General features: G+C 36.4%; 1 protein-coding gene, 1 long non-coding RNA gene and 1 pseudogene across 4 annotated transcripts; 1 reads left to right on the top strand and 2 right to left on the bottom strand.

Moving 5' to 3' along the window:
- Window positions 1-816: 816 nt before the first annotated feature.
- Window positions 817-7,984, bottom strand: LOC148844730 (2-oxoglutarate (2OG) and Fe(II)-dependent oxygenase superfamily protein). 3 transcript variants are annotated; one of them, XR_016101987.1, is made up of 8 exons: window positions 7,430-7,984; window positions 5,367-5,540; window positions 5,170-5,262; window positions 5,014-5,082; window positions 2,902-3,108; window positions 1,889-1,981; window positions 1,358-1,483; window positions 817-1,241 (listed from the first exon to the last, which is right to left on the bottom strand). XR_016101987.1 is itself a non-coding variant. In XM_088953663.1 (7 exons), exons 1-7 carry the CDS (start codon window positions 7,703-7,705, stop codon window positions 1,086-1,088), a joined length of 1,101 nt encoding a protein of 366 aa, XP_088809789.1. In that variant the 5' UTR covers window positions 7,706-7,840; the 3' UTR covers window positions 817-1,085. The 3 variants fall into 3 exon arrangements, 2 of the variants coding, with proteins under 2 accessions (XP_088809789.1, XP_088809790.1); XM_088953663.1 differs by lacking the exon at window positions 1,889-1,981 and having other exon boundaries at window positions 7,430-7,840; XM_088953664.1 differs by lacking the exon at window positions 1,889-1,981 and having other exon boundaries at window positions 817-1,205; window positions 7,430-7,840.
- Window positions 7,985-12,380: 4,396 nt separating this feature from the next.
- Window positions 12,381-21,086, top strand: LOC148844728 (cytochrome P450 93A3-like; annotated as a pseudogene).
- On the bottom strand, window positions 14,918-16,238 carry LOC148844729 (uncharacterized). Its single transcript, XR_016101879.1, has 2 exons — window positions 15,971-16,238; window positions 14,918-15,492 (listed from the first exon to the last, which is right to left on the bottom strand). It is a non-coding gene; the product is annotated as an uncharacterized LOC148844729 (long non-coding RNA).
- Window positions 21,087-27,738: the final 6,652 nt, after the last annotated feature.

Raw genomic sequence — 27,738 nt, 5'->3', positions numbered from 1 at the left:
GCAATACTGAAAAAAGTAATAATTATAATTGTTTATGACAACTAGGCGCTACTATGCTCCACATCAGTGTAACAGTGAAAAAACGCCTAACCATTTGTGGAAGCTGTAAAAAACAATTTCCCCAAATGGTAGGCATGCACAAAAACAGAAGTCCACTTTTGCCATTCTCGATGCATTCAGAAGAACAAGAGAGGAGAATTGCTGGAAGTGGCACCTAAGTGGCAGCATTTATTGAATAAACGCCCACAGAACCAAACACCCTGTTAATCTGCAGTGCCTAATGCAATGCATCATGGACTTCCATCAAGGAGAAACGGATTGGATATTAACTGATTAGTAAAACCTTCCAACCATGCATGTGGTTATTTAAATATTTCAGTTCTCACTATTTCAAGGAGAGGAATCCCAGCATACATTTTCCTAATAGAAACAACCAATCCTTTAAAAATGAATGAGCAAGCGAAGTAGCAAACCAGAAATGTCGATCAAGGATACATATCGTATCATGTATATTGTATTGGTATCAATGGTCCTCGATACTCGAAATAGTGAGATATTGGGGGGTTTTGAATGTTTCAGATGTTAGGAGTCATCCTCAGTAGCCTATCCGTCAATTATCAGGCTGAAAAAAAAAAAAAAATTAAGAATCCACTGTTTGAAATGCACGAGATGCAATATTTTCATATCGTGCCTGTCAATATTTTAAACCTTGGTCTAGATCCAGTTGAATCCAGTTCAACCAGCATGTCTGGTCTGGTATCTAAAACATTTACAGGAACAAAAAAAGTTATTTTTGTCAAAAGAGAACCAAGAAAAGAAAAGAAACAGCCAACATTGTGAATAAAATCATGATCATTCAGGGGTCTTCCCACCAGTTCAGTATATGTTCAATACATTTTTTGAATTTCCTAGATGAACATTCCAATAAGAAAAATCACCTGTAATATATACCAAGGCCTGTTCTGGTCAGAGAACAATGAGACTTCACTATTGCATTCCATTCCCTTGTGAATTCGGTTAGATCCTCAAAAAAAGCGAAAGGCCTTATCAGAAGCCAACAACTTGCTTCATCCCATTGCAGTTTATCATTTTTCTTCTTTCTTTCCTTTTAGATTGATTACTGCAAGCTCTAGCTCGACAAACTCTCCTGCACAGATGGGTGGATACTTGATAGCTAGTGGGGAATCTTTGAAGTGACCCAAAGGCTGTAGCATGGCATCGGATGCAATGTGTGAAAACAACTGGTTAACCAAAAAGGGAAACATTCAACATTTAGTCTATGAAGCTCCAAATAAAATGACCATCTTTAACTTTTAAAAGGGTTAAATTTTTGAAGCAGGTAGTTGGCTTCACTCACTGTTGAAGAAACTCTCCACAGGCTGTGATTTTGTTGCTGTGCTAGTTCAATTGCACTGATTGTCCTACTAGTCACAACAACCTCATGCATTCCTGCCAAGCACTCCCCTCCAGTCAGCCATTCTAGCTGCAGAAAAGGCAGAAGAAAAACTCCTAAACATAATATCATGTACCATAGCTGGGGAAATTTCTTTTTCACCTTTTGCCAAGAAAATTGGTTGATGAAAAGCAGACTTCAAAGAAATACAAGCAAGTGCAACTAAGAAAATATGCATATTTGGAAAAAAAAATAAGGAAGAACATTGGGAAGAGAGAAACTGAGACAAAATTCCAATTTTTACAAGAAAAAACTCTTCCATTTTATATTAATCATGATCCACACAAAATACATGAATGGATTATACTTAAATTATAATGTTCATATAAAAAGAATTATTGTTATTATGACCCAATACCAGAAACAACATTTCAAAAGTACTGTTTCCTTCACTACCAACAATATGGTGCATGTGCTATAACATCTGGACCATACCAATGAGCTAGGAGATGACTCCTGCAGTAACGGCTTTGGAAAATCAGAAACTGGTAATCAAAAGAATTTATCATCATTCAAATCTTTCTGGATCTAACAAAAAAGAAGCAGATGATATGGTATTAGAATCAATTACAAGGTTTGCACTATGCACTTTGCAGGGTTGTTGATTCAATCAATTCAATGATGCGAACGATAAAGAACCATCTTCTGCTTTATTATATAGTATAGATGAGAGTATCTGACATGAAAGCATTTCAAAAAAAAAAAAAAAAAACGAGTCCTTGTTAAATGGCACCACCAGCAAAACTGCAGCAGAAGTTCTGTGCTCAAGTGTAAACTTCCGACATGACTTTACATGCCACTTTTAAATTACACTTCATGCACCCTCCCTGCTGGAATTATTATCTGAGAACCCATCAAATTGTGCCTATTAGGGCTGTCAATGATACCCAATTATCTGAATCTGGAGTTGAAATTCAATCTGATTAAACTAGATTTGGGTCTAAAAAATCAGATCCGTTTAATTGGATTGAATTTGGATCCACCCCAATCCAATTCAATGAAGACCAAAGTCCAACAATATTAGTAGGTATTTACATATTTATATAAAATTAAAATACATTTAACAGCAAAGTTAGTTTACATATCATATTTTCATTTAAAGCTCACAAGTTTCATGGAAGTTATTTTTAATTCATTTATTAATTATATAGCATCTATGTTGTTTCTAATGAATTTATTAATAAAATATAATATAAAATTTTGGTAATTTTTTAGTTTAATTTATTAATCATACAGAAAATCTGAATCTGATCTGAGTTTAATCAGAATCTGATGGGTAAGATTTTATTAGAATTTGAAAATTAATAGGATCAAATTCAAATCAAGGCATACCCAATTCCAAATTAGCCCATTTATAGCCCTATAGCCTATGTCTTGCCCTAAAACTGAAAATATGGATTCTTGATCAGTGATCAAGCACCGATTATCAATGACTGTTCTGTTCGTACCTGCTTCCCTGACTGTATAAGGAGACATCCAACTGGAACTTTCACTTCTACTTTTTGCCCATTTCTCAACCAAATATTTAGACCAGGGAATCTGCTCCTGCCATGTATTGTTAAGAAGTTAAGGTCATAGTGATATCCTGCAAAAACAGTCCCCTCCCGTCCATAACGTTGCAGATCACTACCAGTAGGTGCAAGTAAATGGGGTCCCTGATGTTCCAAAACGAAATAATTGTCAGAAAATGTGAGCCCAATTCTTCTAAAATTGAGGGATAATTCATGTAGGGAAATGATTATGAAATAGTACTAGTAGTAGCAATTTCAATAAAACCAAATAATTAAGAATGCAAGTAATAAATTTTGAATAGCAGCTTTATGCCAACTTAACTGTATACTGCAAAATTCCCTTTTCCAGTTCACATACACCTAGAGAAATCCTACCTTAATATAATAGTAACATTTATTGGATAATAGAAATTTGAAATTCATAAGATAGTTATATGACTTGTATCAAATATAATTTTCTAAACCACATAAAGAATATCCCTTGTGTTTTGGAGTTCCTAAGCACCCATTCTTATCAATGTTCCCATGTCAGTATATGATCAATCACAAGAAATAAATAAATAAATACTTTACAACTTGCAAACAGATGAAAGTTTATCACCATATTAGGCATTAATTTTTTTTTCTCAATAGGCATTAACTTGTTTTGCACCCTGAAAATAAAGCAACTAATCAAGGTTGGAGATAAATTTGTAGAGCTATGAGCTCCATTTATGAATGTGAACTAAAATGGTTATTCTTGTCAGAAAAGACAAGAGTTTAGCTCTACCCATGCTGTTAGAAGAATTTCTCTCAATTACTAAATGAGAATGGCATAATTGATTGGTGATGTGAATACCCGTATGAAGGACTTTAATCTGAGATTCAGTGGAACCAACATCCTTAATTAGACCAGTATACGTCAAAAGAATGGTCTTGTCACACTTAAGGAAGATGCCATACAAGTGGGACAGTGGTTGAGCCTACAACTGAATCTAGAAGTGCCGTCAAACTGAATTCTGTATGCATCATCTATGAAGATATTTCATTCTCAAAATTTCTTTTGTTTCTCTTCCCACACTGCCCATAGGAATGCGTGGATGATGGTTTTCCAATGGATTTTACCTCTGCCACCATTCCCTCCAGGTACTCAGCATACCACAGATGTTACCTAGGGCAACCCATCATTGAAGCCCTTCCAAGTTTATAAAAAAAGATGCCAAAGTCTCCTAATCAAATCACTATGCAAGAGGAGATGAGTGACAGATTCTCCATTGAATAAACACAATACACAAACATGAGGGAAGAATCGAAGATCTAGCACTATTTTGGGAATCCAAATCCTCTTTTTTCGAAGGAGATCACAAATGATGTTGATCTAACCCTCCCAAATAAAGGAGATTCCAAGGAGAGCTGTTGGAATCCAAACCTTATTTATTGGTATGATACTTGACGCATAGTTACAAATGATAACATCCAAAAAGGATTTAGCTAAAAACATACCCAATGCAGAGAGAGACCGGAGACCAAACATGATAATTGAGAGCAAAGGAGAAGAATAAATTAGAGAGGAAATATAGAAGTGAAACTAGATCACCCTTGGGAGGGGGGGGGGGCAGAGATCAAGGTTCCAAGAGAGATATAGTCTCCTAGTGAAATGATTGAGGAGATCATCACATCCTTGGAGTGGGGGAGGCTAAAGATGTTAGGGAAAGTAGGGTTAAAATGCCAATCATCTCACCACAGGCCCAAGGCTGTCCTTCTCTAGAAGGAAACTCCAAAGCCATTTGCCTATTAGAGCAGTGTTCTTGTGAGAAATGCAAATCAAAAGTGGAGGTGTTGCATTGAGGTTGCAGACTCATAAAAATGCTTGAATACTTCCATGAGATCACTTATCGCAATATCCAAGCATTCCTAATAAAATGCCATTGAGAACCAGTAGGACCAGGTAAAGCTAATTTCTTGTTCTTGATCATCTTTCATTCATGAAGATCCTCATGATGAGAAAGACAACATAGATACTCGGTAAGAGTAGACATTCAGACATGGATAATTGTTAATCTTAATTACCTGCTTCATAAGTGAAGTGAATGCATCCTTTGGCAGCCCAAACCCAATTTCTGCCATTTCAGCAACAGCCTGAAAAGAAATTTTGAAGTAAATAACAAATTTAAAGTGTATAAGCATAAAGGGAAGGAGAAAAGAAGCAAAAGCACAGTGCTTGACCTCAATTGCAGAAATCATTTTGTAACCCCAAGAATCCATAGTATCTTTCCATTCAGGAAAACCTTCAGGTATAACAGGTTCAGAATTAAGTTCCTACACATCAGGATGCCAAGTCAAAATATATAGTTATTAGGGTGTATTGGTAAATATGACAAAAAAAAAACACCAAAACAAAATGGGAGAAAAAGTTATGATACCTGAAACCGGGTGTTAGATGGCCGTGGACCAACTCTCCACATGTATCGCCATTTGGGGTCTGGTCCTACAGGAGTGGATGGTTGATGCTCCTTTGGCATTGCTTTTATTTTTTGTTGCATTTCCACATCTACCAGACTCCGTGGAATCTCTACCCCTTCAGGAGTTACACCAACCTGTTATTCCAGATCAAGCAAAACTTCTTCAAATAACCCAGAGATGCAGTTAGTAATGAGGCTGTTAAGATTCTTAATTCTGCTTAGTACTTGAGGAAGTTCATATCTTCCATTGCTCAGTCCATAACAATGTCGAAAGCTAACATGGGAAAGAATAAGGAGGAAAAAAGATGATGCAATTAAAGATAAGTACCCTGATTCATTTATTCATTTAATGGGAGAACTTTATGTGTATTATCAGAAGTAAAATAATTATGTGGGAAGACATAGCAATAAACAAAAAAAAAAAAAAAACTGCCTTTTGGAATGACTAATAGCATTCCTTATTTGAGGTGGTAAAATAACATCGTTTTAGAGATTATTAGATGTAGTTGGATTTGTTTCTGTTTTTTCTTTTGGCTTCATGGGGCTACACAACGGGGTAGCCTGTCCCCCATACCCATAACCCCAAACACTGGTGGCAACAGGATTTGTTTCTGTCATTTTAACTTTGGAATTTGTTTATGGTCAGCACCAGACACAATGTTATTGATTAATAAAAGAATTTTATACAAAAATGACTGTGTGCTAAGCACTCATTTTAATAGGCTAGCATCTGCTACTCATCCCACTTGTATCATTTATATATTATGCATATTACAATCCAACCCTCGGGGGAACAAACCCCCCCAATACAGCTTATTCCTATTTATCCCTTGCCTAATCTGAACCTAACTATATGTTCTTCTAACCCCCCTAACAATAGATTTTTCTTCCCTCATAAAATGCCTATGTTTCCAGGAAAATGTAGTTATTTTTGAGCCAACTTACTACCACCTTCAAACCCCCTTCCACCACTACCTTTCTGAAATTAGGGATTTAAGCATTTAGCCAATCCCAATGACTGTAGCCGTTAATAATTCAGCCCTTGTACAGTCCCCATACCCTATGGACTTAGAATAGCATTTTATCTTTGAAATTATCTATTCATTAATAGTCTAACAAAAAAGAAATAGATAGTTAAGGAGCTTTATCAACTTAAATTGATGCACTGAGTGGTTAGAATGCATAAATGGGAGAAGGAAGGTTGATCTGCAATGGCTAGAAGACAGTACAATTAAGCTACAGCTAAGTACGGCAGTTTGTAATCATCTAGTTTATTTCAGGCGTCCTACTGACCAGGAAATAGGAGAAGAAACTGATACAGCTGAAGCTTAATTGCATGATATGAAATATTCAGAGCCAGAAAACCAATTTGGTTATTGTTATATGGCTTGCACGGTTCTGAGAGCAGGCAAGCAACAATAAAAGCCTACATTACTAAGTTGACCCCTGATGTCTAAAAGAGAAAGCCCTTCAAGTCCACCCAAAGGTGTGATGACATTGATGATGAAATTAACACCAAATTACAGGGTAGTTAGTCGAAGCCACGGTTCTGGATGAAAACATATACATTTTCAATTGGTGCCAAGGTAGTGCTCTGGCGATGCCGTGATGGTAAAAGTGAATTATAAGAAACTGAGAAGAAAAGCTCAAAGGAAGATTCCAGTGACAGACTGTTCATTTTGGTTGATGTACTGAAAATTGCAGTCTCGCGCAATAAGATCTACTTAATTAAGTATAGTAAACTTACTTCTCCAATTTAGTTGTTTATCTAATTGAATCCTTGTCATTTGCCTATAAATAAAGTTCCATGAAGTTCAGGGCCAAATCGATCATTACAAACAGAATTGAGAAGCGTAAATCGCTATAATTTCAACAGCTTAACAAATATCAGTGCTAAGGCATACAATAAACAGCGGAGCGAGAAAACTTCCAACAAGAAATTAAATAGAAAGTATAACAATCAACGGATATAGCAAAAGGAAAACTATAGAATAAGAACAAGAAAAGATTTTTTTTATAGAGACCTGATAATGCAGACGAGGACGTCCCTGAAGACGCTTGAATTCGTCGGGTTTCTCGAAGTAAGTCTCCATCATGTCGATGAAGCGATCGTTGTCTTCCGAAGAGCATCTGGGATCCTTCACCAACAAAGCCCCTGTTTCGCTTAGGATCCGACTGACCTCCAAGCAGAGGCTCTTCAGTTGTGGGTCGAGCTCACTCTCTAGACATGGCGGGTGATCGCCGGTAAATTTAGCGGAAATTTCCAAGTATGGGGAAAGATCTATGACGGGGAGCTCCATCGCTTGCACAGTATCAGAATTCAAAACCTTCCACTTTGATTCACACGGAAGCGATCTCAAATGCAATGGAGGGATAGTTTTTAGATACAAAGATGGATAGTGGCGTAAGGCAAAAAAACATGTATATAGAAAAGAAATTCGTCGAACTATGCTCTTTATTCCGTTACGTCTCCTCTCTTTTATACTAAAACCATTTGGATTCTTTGATTCGAACTTCAATCTGCTGTATCCATGATCCTACGTGTAGAATCCAATCAATCCCCAGCTAAAAGATTCCAATCCAACGGCATAATCCTTGAAAGAACCAATTAAGCTGTCCTGAGAGACAACTAAAATGATTAAGTGTTAATTAAGGAGATAATCACAACGCTTAATTGATTATTCCCGTTTTAAGACCGGTGGGAAGTGGGAACTCTTCAGCCTGTGGGTACGCATTAAGCCCTTTTATTTATTTAAAGTGCAAACGGACAACCAATAGCGGGTATCATCCAATAAAGTGAGTGGAGGAAGATAATTTCACTTGCCAATTTCTCGTATGCGGATCTCCTACCAACTAAAGAAAACGTTCCGGCCTCGCGCGATCCCGTGTCTCAGTGTCGCATCTAATACATGGAGGGTTCCCATACATAAAATGGTTAAATTTTTTAAATAACCCTTATATTTTAGTTAATTGAGTATCTTTATTCTTATTTTTTGAAAATTGATTAAGTATATTCTTACTGTTTTTGATAATTGATTATAATTTTTCTTTTAAATTATATATATTTTTTATATTATATAAAATATTTTTTACTTATCACAGTTAATTTTTGTTTGTCTATGATATCATTTGACTCAAACTACTAACCCACAATCTAGAAAGAAAAATAGTTTGATTTCTAGCATTTCCATCATTGATATTAGAGATGTACCCAATATAATGAATGCATAATATTAGAGATGCACCCAACATTTTATTTTATTTATAAATATACATTACATATGTGCCCAAAATTTTTTCTATCTTTTTTTTGTGATTCTTTGTATTTTCTATTATTAAAAATTTTATTATTTGATTATGACATCATTTCATTTCTAGAAAGATTTTGAATTTGTCATTTAATTTTCAACATTAATAAAAATACATCTTACATTTCATAGTTATTTAATTTATTTTTTTATTATTTACTTATGACATTACTTATTAATCCATTTGACCCCAAATGGTCGAATTGCTTGTCTGCCATCAAGAGGGAAAAAAATGGTTTTGTTTTCAAATTACTTTTCAAAATATTTATTTTTATACTATTAAAATTAATATTATGGATTTAATTACAAGAATTTAATGATGGAAAAAATATATCTTAAATATAGGATTTAATGAGAGAGAATAGGAAAATATTTTTATTTCCAATTGGTTTTAAATTTTACATTCCATTTCCATCATTAATAAACACATTTTTTATTTATCATACTTATTATTGTTTAATATGTATGTTAAAAATGTTCTCAAATTTTTTAATTTATTTATTTTTTTAATTTTATTATTTAATCATGGCAACATGAATTAATCCATTTGACCCTAAATGATTTAATTTTTTACCACCACCTAGATGAAAACATTGTTTTTACTAGGTAGATTTTAAATGTATAAGCTTTTGTGTTATTGGAATTATTATTTTATTAAGTATGGATTTAATTAATAGAACTTAATGATGAGAAAAAAAATGACTTAAATATATGATTCAATGAACATGAATGCAACTTAATAACTTAAGTGTTGCATTTGATGAGAGAGAATTGAATGCATTGAATATCTTAAAATTACATATTTTCAAATCATTTAATATCAAGAACCGATTACCCTATTTGCCCTCATTTTTTATCAATAAATTTAAATATAGAGGATAAATATTGTCCTTAAAAAATTTCAGAAATATTCTTGAGGCCATTCTTACTCTTTAAAGTAGTATAGATAAATCTTCCATATCCATCCAATATATGGCCTGTTTTTAGCCATAAGTTTTTGGGACATGGTTTTCAAAATAGGACCAGAAAAAACTGGTAACCGGTTAGGCCCCCGGGTCTGGCTATACTAAAAATAGGAAATCTCTAAAAAATGTTGAAAAAGTAAAAAAACCGCTGACCTAGGCGATTGGATTGCTAAATCGTTCAACCCGAACAGTGGTTCGTAGGTTCTCTTTTTTATTTTTACTGTTGTAAATAAAATAAAATAAAAACAAAAAAATAAAATTACTTTAATATCTCCATCCCAAATCAATTAATCGAATGTAGGGTTAGAACCCCATTTTCGTTTTAACCCTTCGTTCTTCCCTCCTCTCAGCCCTTACACCCAACCGACCACCTGTGGTGGCCAGCACCTTCGACGTTCGACGGCAACATACATCGGCCAACGGCGATTAACGGCAACCGATGATGGTGAGTTTGCAGCGGTGGCCATTCCTCACCCCCAACTGGCCACCTGCGGCGGCCAGCACCTCCGACGTTCGATGGCAACACACATTGAACGATCGCGATTAACGGCGACCGATGACGGTGAGTTTGCAGCGGTAGCCAACGTTTTTTGCAATTTGCAACACTTCTAGGCTTTACGGCAGGTGAGTTTGTAGCGGCGGATGACTTGCAGCGACGAGCAGTTCTAAAGATTTGGAGATTGATTGCGAGTGTTTTTTACACCTAGGAGCAATTTTAAAGAAATTGAAGAAATTGAAGAAAAAATAGGGTTTTGAAGTTTTTGCTTGGTTGAAGCTTAGGGAGCAGCATTTGGCATGGTGATTAGGTACAAATTAATATAATTTTTTTTTATCAATTAGATAAAGTTAATGTATATTGAAGCCTTTTAGAGATCAATCTTGAAATAGAAAAGCAATCGTGAATGCTAATCGCCGTGTGAGCTGCTAAAGGTTTTTTGATCTATTGAAAATATTTAAGCAAAAATAACATTAGGTTTGGAAGAAGAAGAAGATGACGAGCAAAAATAACATTAGGTTTGGAAGAAGAAGAAGAAGATGATGATGAAAAGAAGAGTGTGAATAATGGAATCATTGGAGAGACTAGAGATTGTTTGCTGAAATACTTGCCACCGTTCCAAGGTTATAAGACACCAGTGTGTGGTAAGTGGCCAATGGGATGCTTGGGTTAGGGCAAAGGAGAGACTTGAAATGGGGAAGGAATTCGAATTCAAATGACCTTGAAAGAAACTTCATTTTGGGTTTTTTGTCTTTTTGTGAGTGGTTCAACGGGTTTGTTCAACTAATGGCTAAACAACTATTAACATTGTAGGTGTTTGGCATCGGTGCTGGAACACAAAATAGTGTTGTGTATGCCTAAATTGTAAGCACCGTTTCCTGATATTTTTGTTTGGAAATGGTGCTGCCACATAGGTTTTTTTATGGAAAAAAATCACCGGTTTTGTTTGGTATTAGTGTTGTAGAACTGTTTTCAGCATTGGTCTATATTATTCGACATCCAAGATGATGTCACTTCATTGCACCGCTGGCAGCAACGGGTTGTTTTCTAAGAAAACATTAAGGTGATGTTTGGCATCGATGTTGCTTTTTGAGAAAATGGTGGCACATAGGCACCACATTAGAGAAAACAATGCTTCAGAAAACACCATCTTCTTTGGTACCATTTTTCTAGAAAAAAAAAAAAAAAAAAGCGTTGCTCCAAGCCACACTTTGGAAAGGAAAGTGTGGTCTTGATAAATGACAAACTCAATGTTTTCTGAGAAAATGGTGCATTGATGCCAGCAGTGCAATGGTTTGTCATCAATGTGGCATCATTTTGGACGTTGGATAATATAGACCAATGCTAGAAATGGTTCTACAATACTAGAACCAAACAAAACCATTGTTGTTTTCTCAGAAAACAGCCTATGTGGGAACATTGTTTTATAAGAAAACGGTGCAATTTTCTCAGCATTGATGCCAAACACCTACTAAATTTGGTGTTTCTTCAAGCCACACTTTCCTGATTTTGAAGGCATGGTCTGGAGCAATATTTTTTTTTATAGAAAAATGGTATCAAACAAGAAATCATTTCCTAAAGCACCGCTTTTTATGATGTGGCACCTACAAGGTGTCGTTTTCTCAAAAACAACATCAATGCCAAACACCTTCATCACCAACTATTGTCTTTTGAGACATGCACGGGTAGGTGCTAGCAAGTCGGGTAAGTACTTGCTAGGAATTAATGCGGATACACGGATATTGATATTTAGGTGGAGGTATTTTGTACCGAAAAAGAATCTTGAGAGAATGATTGATTGGTCAATGACAAAATTTTGTGGCCCTATAATATAAGAAATAAATTCTGACCGTGAATCGATGCAGAATTCATAGACAAGATGACATTTATAAAAGAGGGGCTACTAATAAAAGACAGGATTTGCTCCTCACACCTGATGCCTATGAGATGTTCCCATTACATGGTGGATGTGCCTGTAAAATAACTATTTGTGAGAAACAGATCCCGTCACTACTAATAGAATATGGGTACTCTCATTCAAGGTCCTGCATTGGGTTGCAGAGTACTTTAACCCCAAAATCATTTATGTCCTACATCAGTCACTTTCAACTACAGATTATAAGACATACAATCATTTGGTCGTAAACCTGTTAACGTTACCATTTATTGCCATTATCATGATCATGTTTAAGAGAATGATCAATCGGCCCAGATCCTTTAGTACAGGGGGAATGCATCTTAATCGTGATGTCAAATTCACGGACAGAACGTGGTTTATAGGGGGAGAGGGATAGTGCTAGGCGGCTGGAATTCAGAATTCTGCATCGCATGTATCCGTACTTCTCCGATGATTTACCCTTTATAAAATATTCCACAACGTATCGCTGCCGACAAATTATTTTCTTTTCTGTTCCATTCATCCCTATTCCCTCGCTACTGTGTTCTTGGCGCCATGATAGACCTTCAAGGCTACGGCATACTTTTCCTTGTCTGCCTCTTCTCCATCATCGCAGTTCGAGCCATCATCTCCACGGTGCGAACCCCAAGTCGCCTCCCGCCAAGCCCTATTCCGCTGCCGATCGTCGGACACCTGCATATCCTCCGTCCATTTCCTCACCTAGCTATCTATAAGCTCTCCAACCGCTACGGCCCCTTGCTTCACCTTCTGATCGGTTCTGACCCCAGCATCATCGCCTCTTCCCCTGAAACCGCGAGCGAAATCCTCAAGACCCATGATCTCGCTTTCTCCTCCCGACCCTAGTCTTCTGCCATAGAGCATCTGTCATATGGCAACGCCGACTTCAGCTTCACCCCATACGGGCCTTATTGGAAATTCATGAAAAAAGATATGCATGTCAGAGCTCTTAGGTGGTCGGACTCTGGACCAGTTATTGCCTGTCAGAATAGAAGAAATAAAATGGCTGTTGAGGTCGATTTTAAACAAGTCGGAAGTTGGTGAGGCCGTCGGTGTTAGAGCAGAACTGATAAGGATGACCAACAACGTCATTTCAAGAATGACAATGAGCAAGCGGTGCTTGGAAACAGAAGACGAGGCGGAGGAGGTCAAAGCAGTGGTTGAGGAAGCGTTGGAGATCGCCGGTACGTTTAACTTATCGGATTATATAGGGTTTTGTAGGAACTTTGATTTACAGGGTTTGAGAAAGAGGTTTAAAGACATACACGAGCGGTTGGATAGGATGATGGAGATGATACTAAGGGAGCATGAGCAAGTGAGGGGGGAGAAGGGGATGGGAGATGAAGCGAAGGATCTGCTCCATATATTACTCGATGTCGCAGAAGCGGAGAATTCGGAGATGCAATTAAGCAGAGAGAACATGAAGGCTTTCATTCTGGTAAAATAGTGATCGCATCTCTTCTTTCCCCTGTTTAATTGAAAGTTCATAGCCCAATTATTCTTTTTTCGTAGGCAGTGTCACAGAGATTTGGATCTAAAGAATATGGGCTTAATCACATCTTCTGCGGTCATGGTTGCAGCATTTAATTTTCTTACGGTCCTCAATAAAAACGAGTTAAAATCTGCCTTGACACGCAGCACTTTCTTGCGAGCGCCATTAATCAAAAGATAAAGCAGAGCATTCGAGACTCGAGAGAATTCGGATTCAGACCCCGGATCTCCTACCAACAAAATACGTTCCGAGTCTACAACTTTGCCCGCGTCTACCCCCGCAGCTACACATAGGGAACAGCTCATCTGTAATGCACGAGGAGATGTTTCCAATGCATCGGATATGGGTAGAAGTGGGCAGAGTAGATCCGGAGTCCTTCCAACACCCTTAAAAGTTCGAACAAGTTAAGATCTCCAACCCACAACGATTCTATCTACAACGACCCACATGAGATCGCAACTACATTAAGGAGAGTCTCAATGCATGGAGGTAGTATTTTGTGGGTAGAGTTTGATGAGTAGGAGATCCACAGTCCCTTGAACATGATCTTATACTACACATTTCATTCAATGCAGGTCCCAATTTTAGAGTTCAAATATGCGCCCCACCAGCTCTCGCCCCACAAATGCCCCACACGCCGAACGTCCACCATCTGTCCCTTCGCACGCAGGTAGCTTGTCCCGCATGCGGAGCTAACAGGACGGCCGTCCCGTTAGCCCCAAAACTATCCCAAAATCGAATTCAAATCTCAGAACCCTCATTTCCACATTTCACATTCCCGCGTGCTTGAACAGCCGGTCCCCTGACCCCTCGTTCTTCTCCCTTCACCCGAGTTCTCTTCTCCTTTTTCGGCACCGGCGACCTACAACGATAACCGGCGATCACCCCCCTTATTTGATTATTTGTTTTTGGGCCGTGCAGCCCGATAAGAGAGCTCTCTGTCCAGTGTCCAACACATCTTCTGCTCTCGCTCCCTTGTATTATGCGCAACACTTGGCGTTGGATTTTATCACTCTGAATTCTTTATTCTGAATCCTCCGCCGGAACCGGGAGTCCTGTACGTCACATCAGTCTTTTACACCTACAAACCCAGTAGTTTATCGTAATTTTTTCGGAGAAGTATTACGAGACTGTAGACTGTAAAAAATTTTAGTTGGCTTAAACGATGGATGATTCAATGGAGCGGCGACCCATGAAAACCCTCAAAAAACTCAAGGAAATGCGGTCTCCTTCTGTCAGATCAAATGTAAAGAGAAGAAGAAGAAGAAGAAACAGTTTTTTTTTTTTTTTAATGCAATCAAACTATTAGTATTTATTATTCGATTTAAAGAACCACTGCAAACAAATCAGTCGTTTATACAGACATCCATTATAACAAATTCCATTTCTATACTATAAATAAAGAAACCCAAAACAAAGTCAAGCAGACTTGAGACTATTTTCTTCCCTCATCCTCGTAAATTTTCTGAAAGAAATGGAAAAACAGAAACATTTCCTTTTCTTTCTTTTAATGGGTTCCACGGTTAATCATCTCCCTGTATTGATTCAACGACTCCTGCCTCTGCAACCTCATCTCTTCATTGAATTTCCTTATAAACGCTTCCACCCGCCGGTTCAGTTCGTCTTGACTCAGCGACGGTTCTTTCTGAAGCTTCCCCGAACCACCCGGGGACGGACTCAGCGACGTCCCCAGATTAGTACGGTCCCTGAACGTCTCTGCTTTCTTCACTTTCGCGGGGGTTGGCTCTTGCGTTCCCTGGCTCGGGTTGCTGTGGCGACCGTGTGTTTCCCACGTCTCCGACTTCTTCAGATGCCTCGTCAGTGGCATCGGCCGGCCGGCCGTTATCATCTTCCACGTGTTCTCCAGCGTATCGTTTCGTTTCGTCTTCGCCACCCGTAACGCCCTTCCACCTAATCAGTAGTCACAGTAAACAATGCCATCGGAATGTTAATATTTTCCCAAATACATTTCTATGAACTTTTTCTCTATAAATTGCGATCTCTGTTCACGCATTTGTCTTGATCGAACAGTGCCAGAACTATGTAATTAGAAATTGGAATCTTTATATTTCTCCATAGATTTTAGCGGCAAATAAACGCAGTTTTTTTTTTTTTTTTTTCTCATCACATATAATGTCCATAAATTATGAAAAACGAAAAGAAATTAAAAAAAAAAAAAACAAAGTAGCAAAAACTGAAAAAGAAAAGAAACCAGAAGCATTCCCGCCGGGCGGCCAGCCGGATTCATGGCAATACGACGGGAAAATCTCCTTCCACCGCCGAGGAAATTGATGCAAATTATAAACAAAGAAAATTGGCTTCTGATAACGTGCACCAAGAAGGCCGGTACATGTTACCTTCTCGCTAAAAAGTGTGAGTGTAGTAATACCTTCAGGGCTAGCTCCGACGATTTTTCGACCAAACCTTACAAAACCCGGTTGGGAAGGAATATTCCGTCGGAACCTCCGTCGAATCCCTCCTCTGCGGAGTCCAAGTCGATCTAGAGATAACAAAATCATCCTTGTCATACTACTCCGAAGCTCTCGTCAGAGGAGTTTCAACCTCCGGATGATCGCCGATTGTCGTTGTAGGTCGTCGGTGCCGAAAAAGGAGAAGATAACTCGGGTGAAGGGAGAAGAACGAGGGGTCAGGGAACGAGCTAACGGCCGTTCCGTTAGCCGTTAGCCCCGCATGCGGGACAAACTAACTGCGTGCGAAGGGACAGATGGCGGACGTTCGGCGTATGGGACATTAGTGGGGTGGGGCGAGAGCCTGTGGGGCGCAGATTTGAACTCCCAATCTTACGATAAGATGTGTCAGGTTAGTTTAAGGAGCGCTCCATTAGGAGAAAATCCAAATCTCATCTAATTGGGAGGGTGTTGGGACGTCTTTTGTTGGTAGGAGATCCCAATTCAACAAAAATGTCCTCACATTATGCTGAGATCCGCTTGTAGTTGTGCATTAGGATTACACGTGGTCATGGGTCGGGCCGAGTCGGGTTTTGTATATGTATCAACAAAATATATTCAAGCTCGAGCACGAGTTCAGTCCGACCATCGGACCTAAGTCTTGGGCCCGAGCCTAACCCTCATATAAAGCTCGTATCCTAACCTGAGCTTGACCAGAAATTTGAAAATAGATTTTTTTTATTCAATAATAAAGTGTTTTATTTATATTAAAAACCTTCAAAACTCAAAAATAATAAACATCTCACTATTACTTCGAAGAAAAAGGAGAAGAATAACAAAGAAAAAATATCGTATATATTTTTTATTAAATAAAATATATTTTTATTATTTAATATTTAGTATTAAGCATGGTTTTCAAAATTGGATCAAACCGAAAAAACCGGGAACCGACTGGTTCCAGTTATCCCTAAAATCGGATTTTCCTTAAACCGTTGATTTTTGTCAGTAAACAGTTGACCCGGGCGGTTAATCGTTCGAACGATTTTGACTGGTTTTCATTTTTTTTTAATTTTTTATTTTTTTGTCAGAATGGGTCGACCGTTCGGGTTGAACGGTTGGACTGTTCGGGCCGTTCAACCCAGTAACCGGACCCTTGATTGGTTCGATCTCCAGGTCAGCTTTAAAAACCATGGTATCAAGTCGGGCTCCGGCTCGAGTTGAGCCCAACCCAAAAAAAAGTCGGGCTCGATGCTTTAGGCTCGAGCCCGCGGGCCTAAAATTATGACCAAGCCCAACTAAATAGTGGGCCAAGCTGGGCCAACCTAGCCCATGAACAAGTCTAATTGGGATTATCTCTCCATGAATGAAAACATATAAGTATGGATATATTCCCAATGCATGACGATAGAAGATCGTAAAGATGGTTTTGTGAGGACCGAATCCAAATTCTATTCAAGTTAGGGTTGGTAATGGGTCGAGTCTAAGTAGAACCAGTACTGAGTTGATTATTAATTGGGACAAAATCACAGACCCATAACCATCCTGATTTATAACCGGGTTTATCTATGGGTGCAAATGGATCGGATCATGATCTAATCCAATCCTATTTAGTTGAATTCAGATAACCCCAGTTCGGATATTCGAATCGAATTTGTATCACCCCTATCCAACTCGAGAAGATCTGATCCGATATATATATATTATTGTATTTATTTATAAATATATTATTTATATTGTATTTTTGTAAATCTATAATGTTATTTAGTTTTTTATAAAAAACATATATATGATGAAAATAGTTAAAAGATACTTGTATTTTTTGTTTTTCTTTATTTTAATTGGTATATTTGTTTTTTAATAATTTATTAATTTTTAAAGAAAACAAATTGGTTCAAATCGAATTTACAATTAGCAGTGTCGAATCGGATTCGGATATGCCCTGATTCGAATCTAATTCGATCCATTTGCATCCCTAGGTCTATCAGGTCCAAACTTAAGAGACTTGATTATACTAAAAACTATATTTGTTTATCGAAATAAAAAACTTAAAATTTAAATTTTAATAATATAAACTTAATAAAAATGTTATAGAAAAAGACTAAACTGATTATATGTTGATAAATAAAATAATTTTAGCTAATATTAATTTATTTATTATCAATAAAATTTACTATTTCAAACCTAAAATATGATAAAAATTATAAGAAAATTGAAATATTATATATATATATATATATATATATTTTAATAAAATAATCGATTCCAAATTTGAATCAATTCGACACAAACAAGATCTGTAATAATCCAATTATTAATCAATACAAAATTATAGAACCAGAACCACTATAATTGGTTTGGTTGATTTGGATCCATCAAGTAGACCCAAGCCATTAGCAGCCCTAATTTATGTGCATCGGTGAATTTTTTTCAGAACTTTGGCTTTTCTTCCCTGTTGTAGATATGAGACATGATAGTAATACAACTATAATATCTAATCTATGATTAGTAGGTTAAGAGTCTTTTGTTTTTCTTGCTAATAATCTTTTTATCTAATAATGGCAATTTTTAGTGTGCCACGTTAACATGGCTCTCCTTTGTTTTTCTTTTTTGAATTTGTATTTTAAAATTGAACAAAATTACTCAAAGAGTCAAATCAACTTTAAGTTTTTAAGACTTATATCTCTCCTCATTAACTCACCATTAACTCTCTCTTCTCTATCTCATTAGCTCCTTTGATTATCTCTCCTTATTAATCATTATGTTAAACCTCTCTCTTCCAATAATTCATTAGACGAGTTATCTCTCTTCTCAATTACTCCATTGCTTAATATTCATTTCTTTTTTTCTTTTTTTTTTTATTTTATTTTGTTCTCTCTCTTCTCCTCATTAATATAATACCGAAAAGCAGTTTGCTTAGGGGTGATCATTTCAGTCTTACCCAGGATCGAGTCCACATTAGGCCCACAAATTTCAAGGCCAACATGGGCCCAACCCAACCTATAAACAAATAACAGTTAAAAATTACTTAATAACTGTAAAAAAATTACAATTTTAGTTAAATCACTTAAAAATAATGAGAACTAGAGAATTCTAAGACATAGGTCCCACCTCTCCCATAACCTATTTTAGCATATTTCTATAGGCCTCTTCTATTATTAGCCTATTCTATTCCAAAGAGAGAGAGCTTTACCCTCATCCAAATTTAATTTATTTGTTGCATATTCAAATTTTATTTAATTGGTTAAATGAGAAAAAATTATAACTTGAAATCTAATAATTAAATTTAATAAAAAAATACTAAAAAAAATATTATATTTTAGGAAGTTTTTATCTAGCAACTATTAAAAATTAAGAAATTAATAAAAAGTAACAATTCATAAATTAAATATTAAAATGTATTTAAATTCTATTAAAAAATAATTAATATTAATTGGATAATTGGAATTAATAATAAAATATAAAATGTCAAAAGACTCCTTGCGCTTAGGGATGATCATTTATAACTCAGCCTAACCCGGCAAGACTTATAATTTTTTAGGCTCAAGCAACTATTTTCTTCTAAGCTAGGTCTAGCTCAGATCTACACCAAGCCCATACGTTAACATGGGAAATAAGGCTATAAATGAATTCGATTGAAATTGGGCCTAGCTGCATTCACATCCCATTCAACTATGAAATCTCTATATCTCCATCCTCACCCGATTATTATGTCAGATTTTGGATTGGATTTAATCAGCAACTATCTTATTATGTTTAAAATGACAATAAATAAATAAATAAAAGCGTTAAAAAATAATTGTTTTTAAAGTATATAGGTATAATCTACAATCATCAGATTCAAACAAATGTATGGGTTGTACCTGATTTGGTGAGCCTCAGCCTAAGATTAATTTAATTATGACTATAAAATTTAATCTATAGATTAATTTAATTATAACCACAACCTAATTAAATTAACCTATAAAATGACTATAGGGTTGAAACAAATTGTAACACTTGATCATTAATAAGGCTGATGGAACAAATTGTAAGTAATTAGCATTAATTTGCAACTTCTAACACTTGTAATCTATAGGTCAACTCCTTCTATAGGTCAATTTTTATGACCCAAATGACTGTAAAATTTAATCTATAGGGTTGAAACAAATTGTAACACTTGAACATTAATAAAATAAAATAAATAAAATAGAACATGAACATATCATATGAAACAAATAATTATTTTATTAAGTAATTAATGTTAATTTATTATTTTTATTATAAATTAATAATATAATTAATCCAAATTACTAAATTACTAGTTATCGCTTCTCAATTTCTCTTGTTTCACTTTTCTTTAACAAATCTCGTGCATGGCACAAATGGCTGCTAATAATAAAATAAGGCATGATATATTCTAAATAGGCAGTATAAAAGAGGAATCTCAATGAGTTGCTTCTTCTTTTGAAATTCTGACAGGATATATTTGTTGCGGGCACTTATACATCTGCAATTTCAATGGAATGGGCATTGGCAGAGCTCATCAACCACCCAGCAGTGTTTGAAAAAGCAAGAGAAGAGGTTGATGTTGTTATTGGAAAGAGTAGATCGGTGGAAGAATCAGACATTCCTAATCTCCCATATCTGCAAGCAATTGTGAAGGAAACATTGAGGCGACATCCTGTAGAACCTTTAATTCCAAGAGAATCCACTAAAGATTGTGTTAGTTGGTGGTTATAAGATTCCTGCAGAAACTACAGCTTATGTGAACATATGGGCAATTGGGAGGGATCCTAAGCACTGGGATAACCCACTTGAATTTCGACCTGAGAGGTTCATAGCTCAAGAGGGCAGCAGTACCGGAGCCCAATTAGATGTTAGAGGCCAGCATTTCCATTTCCTGCCATTTGGAAGTGGGAGAAGGAGTTGCCCTGGAGCTTCTCTAGCACTGCAACTTATGGAAACAACCCTTGCTGCAAGCTTGATCCAGTGTTTCGAGTGGAAGGTCGGTGACGGAAAGGATATATTGACATGACAGAAGGAGGAGGATTGATTCTACCAAGAGCCCATCCGCTGATGGGCATCCCGATTGTACGCCTCAATCCATTTCCATATTAGATGCCTTGGGGTTGGGGAGGAGTGAAGTTATAAATAAATATTAAAAGCATTGTGGCTGAAATATTTCATATATATATATATATATATTTAATTTGTATTTTGTATTTTGTATTTTTATTTTTCTTATCTTATTGTTGAAGTTCAAGTCTTCAAGATATGAGTTCTACGTTCCTCTAGACACAAAATAGTCCCTTGGCTTTTGATAGATGTTACTATGTTAGAGCCATACATAATTCATTAGTTACTTGTTGAAACTCAAGTATTATCATCTTTGAATAATCTTTGCTTTTGAGGTTTGCGCTGTAGCCTCTAGAAAACAAAAGCGAGACAAAATGTGTATCAAGCACTTGATATGTGTTGCTTTTATAGGAATAACAATAAAAAGTAAAAAAGCACATTTAAATCTTTAGGGTTTATGTGTTTAGATTTAAGTTTTACTATTTGGTATTTAAGATTTAGGCCAGGACTTAAATGTAAAAATCAAGAGGTGGTCAGACGCTTTAATCCGACCATGGTAGGAGTGAAGTAAAGCCCAGCTTTGCCAATTCGGTTCATGGTTGTCTTAACGAGAACAAGCCCAACTTATTTTTATAACGAGAACAAGCTCAAAATACAGAAGTAGGGCTCTTAATCTAATCCCAATGCCTTCAATCAATTATATGAAAAGAATACATGGTAAATCTTGTGGTATAGATAAATCTCTAAATGAGATTTCCAGGCCATAATCTTTTCCCAGAATTGATGACTTGAGTACCTTAAAGTTGGGCAAGTTAAGGGAAGCGTGCAAAGGGACGAGGTTTGAAGTGTTATATAAGCTGTTATAACTGCAGCTCATTGATGGATTGAAAGAGATGGGTTGATATATGTTGGAAGGAGATTCAAATTTTTAAGAATCTCTCTCTTCTCTCTTCTTTTCACGCTTAAGTGCATGGGAAGACTCCTTATTCTATATTGCTTAGAAAATGAGTGTAGTTGAGTGTATTTATAGCTTTGCTTTATTTATGGGTAAGGGACCCATAAGACGAGAGCACTATAGATATTCCATGCATGTAAAGGGGGGTTGGGGGTGCTTTTCACACGAGCGTGCCGTGCTGGGCCGGGTTGGGTCAGGGGCGTGGGCATGCGATACATTAGATTTGTTTCTTCAACTTTTGAATTTTACTTCTTCCTCTTTGTGCCTTTTCGAACACTGTTCTGAAGAGGCTCCTGTCTGAAAGGGTGTCCATTCGGGTCTGAGAGCATTCAATAAAAATATAGTTGGCTGACCCAGTCTAAACACAACATTCTCTTTCGACGGTCTTGTTCTCTGTCTTCTTTGTAATCTGAACATCATCCTTTCTATGGTTTGCGGAGGTCTGGTAAGCGAGTGCACGCCACCAAAAGCCTGTGAGCTGTTTTATCTTGGTGATCAATTTGCGATCACCCGGTTCCACCGTAGGGGGCAAATGCAGTTTTAAGGAGAGTAACAGAATGGCACGACTCAGCCTTCCTTCTTCCTGCAATTCCTAGTTTCGATATTCTGCAACATCACATCTCTGCAAGTCTGGGTTGAAAAATGAATAATGATAAGTTCCATTATGCCTTATTTGTTAATTTTAGAACAATATAACAATTACAGTTAATTTTATAGAAGGGCTTTTACCAATCAAATACCTGTGAATTGTCATGAATACCTTTTGATTGATAATCTCTTTTTTATAATATTGGTTGATTGACTGTAAATTTTTTATAGCCTGTGTTTGAATGCAATGTAAAAGTGTATTGATGTAAAAGCACATGCAGTGGTGGAGTGAGGAATCTTCTTTTAGAGGGCAAAGTTAAAGAAGAAAAGGAGATAGAGAGCAAAAAAGGTAGTGTTTTGAGAAAAATGATTGCATTTTAGATCAAGTTTGAGACGGGGAGGAACCACTTTATTTACGTTTTTGACACCATATAAATAATGATTTTAACAAAAAGTCAAGGGGGGTCAAGGACTCCTCCACCAATATACTTGGCTCCACCTATTGATGGAGTTCAACACGGATGGATGTTGTATTTAAATCAATTATCGATATAAGTGGAGTTTTACATCGATTCTCAATGTATCTAAACACTGATAATTATAAACCGGATCGGAGTTTTACAGGTTTAAATTCTAATTCTTCAGCATTGTGTGGCTGCAATGCAATTCATTCCTTTTATATGCTTTCAATTAATTGACTCAAAATGGATGTTAGGGCAAGAATGTCATTTTCCATTTTACTCGATAAATATGCAAAATTATAACAAGACATCCAAATTTCATCCAACTACCAAAATAGTTGTACATTTATTCTAATAAAATAATGGTGTTTTATGGACTAGAGTACTACTCAAGAAGCAGGCAGAATCCAAACCTCAATACATATAGAAGATAGAGATCCTCACTGGTTTTGATCCCAAACTCCTTTGATTTTGCTCATCTGTTAGCTAGTAGGCATGTTGAGGATGGAGTCCGGTATGGTTCAAGTCTCCTCCGAGATGGCTTATAGACTTTTTTTCCAGTAGTGGGTCAGATGGAGCTACTCACCGTTGTATGGACTTTTCTTTGTTTGATAATTGATAATGCAATTGCTTAACGTTCCTTCAAAAAACCCATTTGCAATATTGTATCGTGGTCAAAAGCATTATGTCAGGATGGTTGAAATTGTTAGAGAGGTTGTGAAAACTAACATGTTACATTAAGCACGAGAATTCATAAAGCATTTTAGTTAAATCATTAGGGCGTAGGCAGTCAAATACGCAATTGTTTTGTTGGACCTCATTTGTATTTAACGGCAAAAACCAAAACTCTCACAAAACCTCGATCCAAGTATCCTTGAAATGTAATACCAAACTAATTGTCTATTTGCTTACAAAAACAATACCAAACTAATTGTCCTACATCAATTAACACCTCTAGTTACTAGTTACTAGTGGATAGGTTCCCAAATAAAGAAATGACAAGGTGTGGTGGTGTATCTCTTTCAACGGAATTAAGGTGATGGAAATGTAGATTGGAGGAGTGGCAATTCGATAGAGAAGATCCAATGTTAAATCTACCTAAGACACGGATAACCCCAATTAACTCCTTCTTAACTTTCAATTGCATCACTTGAATACCCCCTCAACTTTCAAAAATAGACACTTTGGTCCATTTGTACATAATGCCAAAATTACATTGACATCATTCTCACCTAATTGAACTTTTCCCCATGATGACATTCTCACATGGACAACAAATGATATATTCAAATTTTCTGATGATGGTATTCTCTAGTGATGATTTTACTCCGTATAATGATCTCAAAAATGCATGAGAAGTGACATTATACAATGTTTAACTAACAGATGGATCCAAAGAGATAATAATAAAGAACAAAGAAAAAACATACAAATGTCAAATAATCAGGAAAAATGAAAAAATTAAAATATTATCTAGGACCAGGCCGGGGTGAGGACTCCACTCCTCATCCCCGTCAAGACAATCTTCATCTCCAACCCCATCGAGTCAGGGAGGCTTCAGGAAACAATCTGTTGCCAAACAACACTATGGCTCATTTGTGGTCTGAAAGATCAAAAGCAAAATCTTTTCCAAACAGAACACTAATTAATTGAAGTTGGTTGGAGAAACGGATCACCTCTGTGCTGCCATTCCTGGCAGAATAAGTGGTATAATCGTTTCCAGCAAGAGATACAAGAGCAACGGATGAATCTAGGTCAAGCTTGCTGTACACTCCATCATGGATGAGCTGTTGAAAGAAGTCGATTTGCTTGGTCATGGTGATGTTTCCGTCAGGAGCAACCACCGTATCAAACACACCAGTCCCTCCAAACGCAAAATTTATTCCATATGGACCATATCTCAGTCGGCTTGCCTCCATTTTCCTCCATGCTACTGGAGTCTTGATTCCAAGAAAAGAAGCTGTATAATGTAGTAAATTTTATAAAATATATACATAAATGGAAATTCAAGAAAAAATGTTGAACGAGATCAGATTCAGTCCTTACAAAACTTGTCCTCACACCATCCTCATTTGAAACATCTCCCTACATACACATTTTTTATTCATGGAGAGATGTTCCAAATGCTCAGCTGTTTAAGTGATGTGAGGACGGTGTGAGCACAAATTTTGTAAGAACTGAATCCGAATTCAGATAGACCTAATCCCTACCTTATAAAGTAAATATGCAGAACCAATTTCCAACCAGACCTATAATCAGAACCATCAGGTATGACCCAATTATAATCGATTCAGTTCTGGGTCTAATATTTCAGTTCCAAACCTCCAATTAATAATGAGTCAGAACTGGTCCATCCTGTCCCATTAAACAAAGAGTTCTTTAAGAAAGATCTATAATCGTAAACAATTATATTAATCGAGATAGTCGGATCTGATGCAATTATGCTACTGATTGACATCTTTGATTATAGGCATGATCCTTGCTTCCTACTCAATCAAAAACTTGTAATCTTCTTCCTTCTCTGATTATGAAAAGAGAAGGCGCTATTCTGGAAATTCTGATTCGAAAATTAATAAAAAAACCGAAAAATAATACGCTTAATAGAAGGAGAAAGAAGGAAATCTGAAATAACTTTTTTGAGTGATTTAGATAGGAAATTGATTAATATGAAATCTAAGGTAAATATTCCGGTTCAACTATTCATACTTACTATACGGAATTAACGGTCCATTATTCGGATTTTATTGTATTAGTTGCTCGTATAGCAAAAAAAATTTTAGGCCTGTGGGCTCGGGCTCGGGCCTAAAGCACCAGGTTCAACATTTTTTCGGGCTAGGCTCGGGCTTTCGCAAAAAAGCCAAGCCTGAGCCTAAGCCCAATTTGATACAATATATTAAATAATAAAAATATATTTTATTTAATAAAAAATATATATACAATATTTTTTCTTTGTTTTTCTTCTCTTTTTTTTTTAAGTAATAGTAAGATATTTATTAATTTTGAGTTTTGAAGGTTTTTAATATAAATAAAACACTTTTTTATTGAATAAAAAGAAAAAATATATATTTTCAAATTTCTAGCTGGGCTTGGGCTCGAACTTTATATGAGGGCTGGGCTCAATGTATTCTGTTGATACATATAGAAAGCCTGGCCCGGCACACCCCATGAACAGGTCTACTGAAAAGAAAAGAAAAAACAACAATTTAAAACAAATAACTATAGAATGAGGCATTGAACTCGAATTCAATTCAGGTCTTGGGGTCACACTCATCTTGGTGACTTCAATTTTTATCGATATGAGGCGAGCTTAGGAATCAACACTGACGGCTCACTAGAAAAGAGCCACCTGTCGGGTTCAATGGGAGGTAGCGCTTTAGAAGGTGACCAAATACATCTGCATCGGAATTCAAATAATCGGTACGAGAGAAAAGGCTGGCTGTCCAACAGACGATCGATCAGAGTATAGATAGGATGATTCAGTGAAGGTTGGTTTATTAACATCCCCTGTTATTTTGGAGGACTGGGTCGCACAGATTTTTCTGTTTCTACCGTGGAATTTTTGAAATTCAAATATGTTCCCCACAACGTCCCACAGTACATCTTCACCCTGTATTGAAAATATCTTTGGATAATAATATCATTCATTTCTGGGATTATCATTAGGGAGATATTCCCAATATATGACCAGAATGTGCTGCAGGACGTTATGGGGGCAATCTTGTGGGGGGGCTGATTTGGCAATCCTCACAGGTCACATCATGTGGAAGAATTATGGCTGACTAACTAACTTGGATTTTATTTTTTTTATTTGGTGATGACAATTAGTTGGTCATGTATTCTTAGTTTTAGTAACGTTGATTTTTTCCTTGTTTTGATTTGTATATATGTTCTGTAACTATGATCTGTTCTCCTGGTTGATGTAAAATCTTCTGTAACTATTTCCACCACAATTTTTTTTTTCTGTTACAAATTCAGAACATCATACGAAATACCTACTGAAACAAAAATAAAATAGAATTTGTACCGAGTCCTGTTGCACTCAGTAAATTTTATATGGTGCATGAAGTAACAAAACTGTAATCAGTGATAAAAGTCACATATCCCCTTTTTTAAAGCTGATACGTCACAGTTGAATCTTTACCTTTATTAAAGTCTATAACACATCCCTTTTTTAAAGCTGATATAAATATTGAAAATATTCTCTAATTGGAATCGCTAGGGCTTTATACGGGTTGGTTCGGTTCGATTATACATAGTTTTTTCAACTGAACCGACTATATTGGGTTGACTACTAAATCAATTAAAATCAATTAAGAGAAATAAAAAACCCACTTGCAATTGGTTTTAAGAAGCCATAAAAAAAAACCCACTTGCAATTGATTTTAAGAAGCCATCAAGCACTTCGTCAAGTTTGATGTCGCTTGCAAGGCTCAAATTACACCTAAGAGCTAGGCCTAAGGCTTGCCATACTATACCTGAGAGCTAGGCCTAAGGCTCAGATTAGACTTCTTACTACTGTCCTATTAGCATTAAAAATCCAGACTTGTGGTTCTATATCTGAAAGCTAGGCCGAAGACTCAGGTTTGACTTCACACATCCACCCTCTTGCACGTTTATCTCATAAAAAGACTTTTGTCTTTTTTGTTTTTCTTTGCGAAGATTAAATTAGAATATACAAGCATCATTCATG

The sequence above is a fragment of the Nelumbo lutea genome, chromosome 7 (genome assembly GCF_056320005.1).
Source record: "Nelumbo lutea isolate HS-2025 chromosome 7, American lotus-T2T, whole genome shotgun sequence".
Lineage (NCBI taxonomy): Eukaryota > Viridiplantae > Streptophyta > Magnoliopsida > Proteales > Nelumbonaceae > Nelumbo > Nelumbo lutea.
The sequence above is the reverse complement of the archived record's forward strand: the minus strand, read 5'-3'. Positions and strand labels throughout refer to the sequence as shown.

Coding starts and splice junctions, on each gene's coding strand:
- LOC148844730 (XM_088953663.1), bottom strand. CDS start 7,705: ATGGAGCTCCCCGTCATAGATCTTTCCCCATACTTGGAAATTTCCGCT. Junction 5,083..5,169: donor AAATGATTTCTGCAATTGAG/GTCAAGCACTGT, acceptor ATTTCTTTTCAG/GCTGTTGCTGAAATGGCAGA. Junction 3,109..5,013: donor TCACTTCACTTATGAAGCAG/GTAATTAAGATT, acceptor TTGGAACATCAG/GGACCCCATTTACTTGCACC.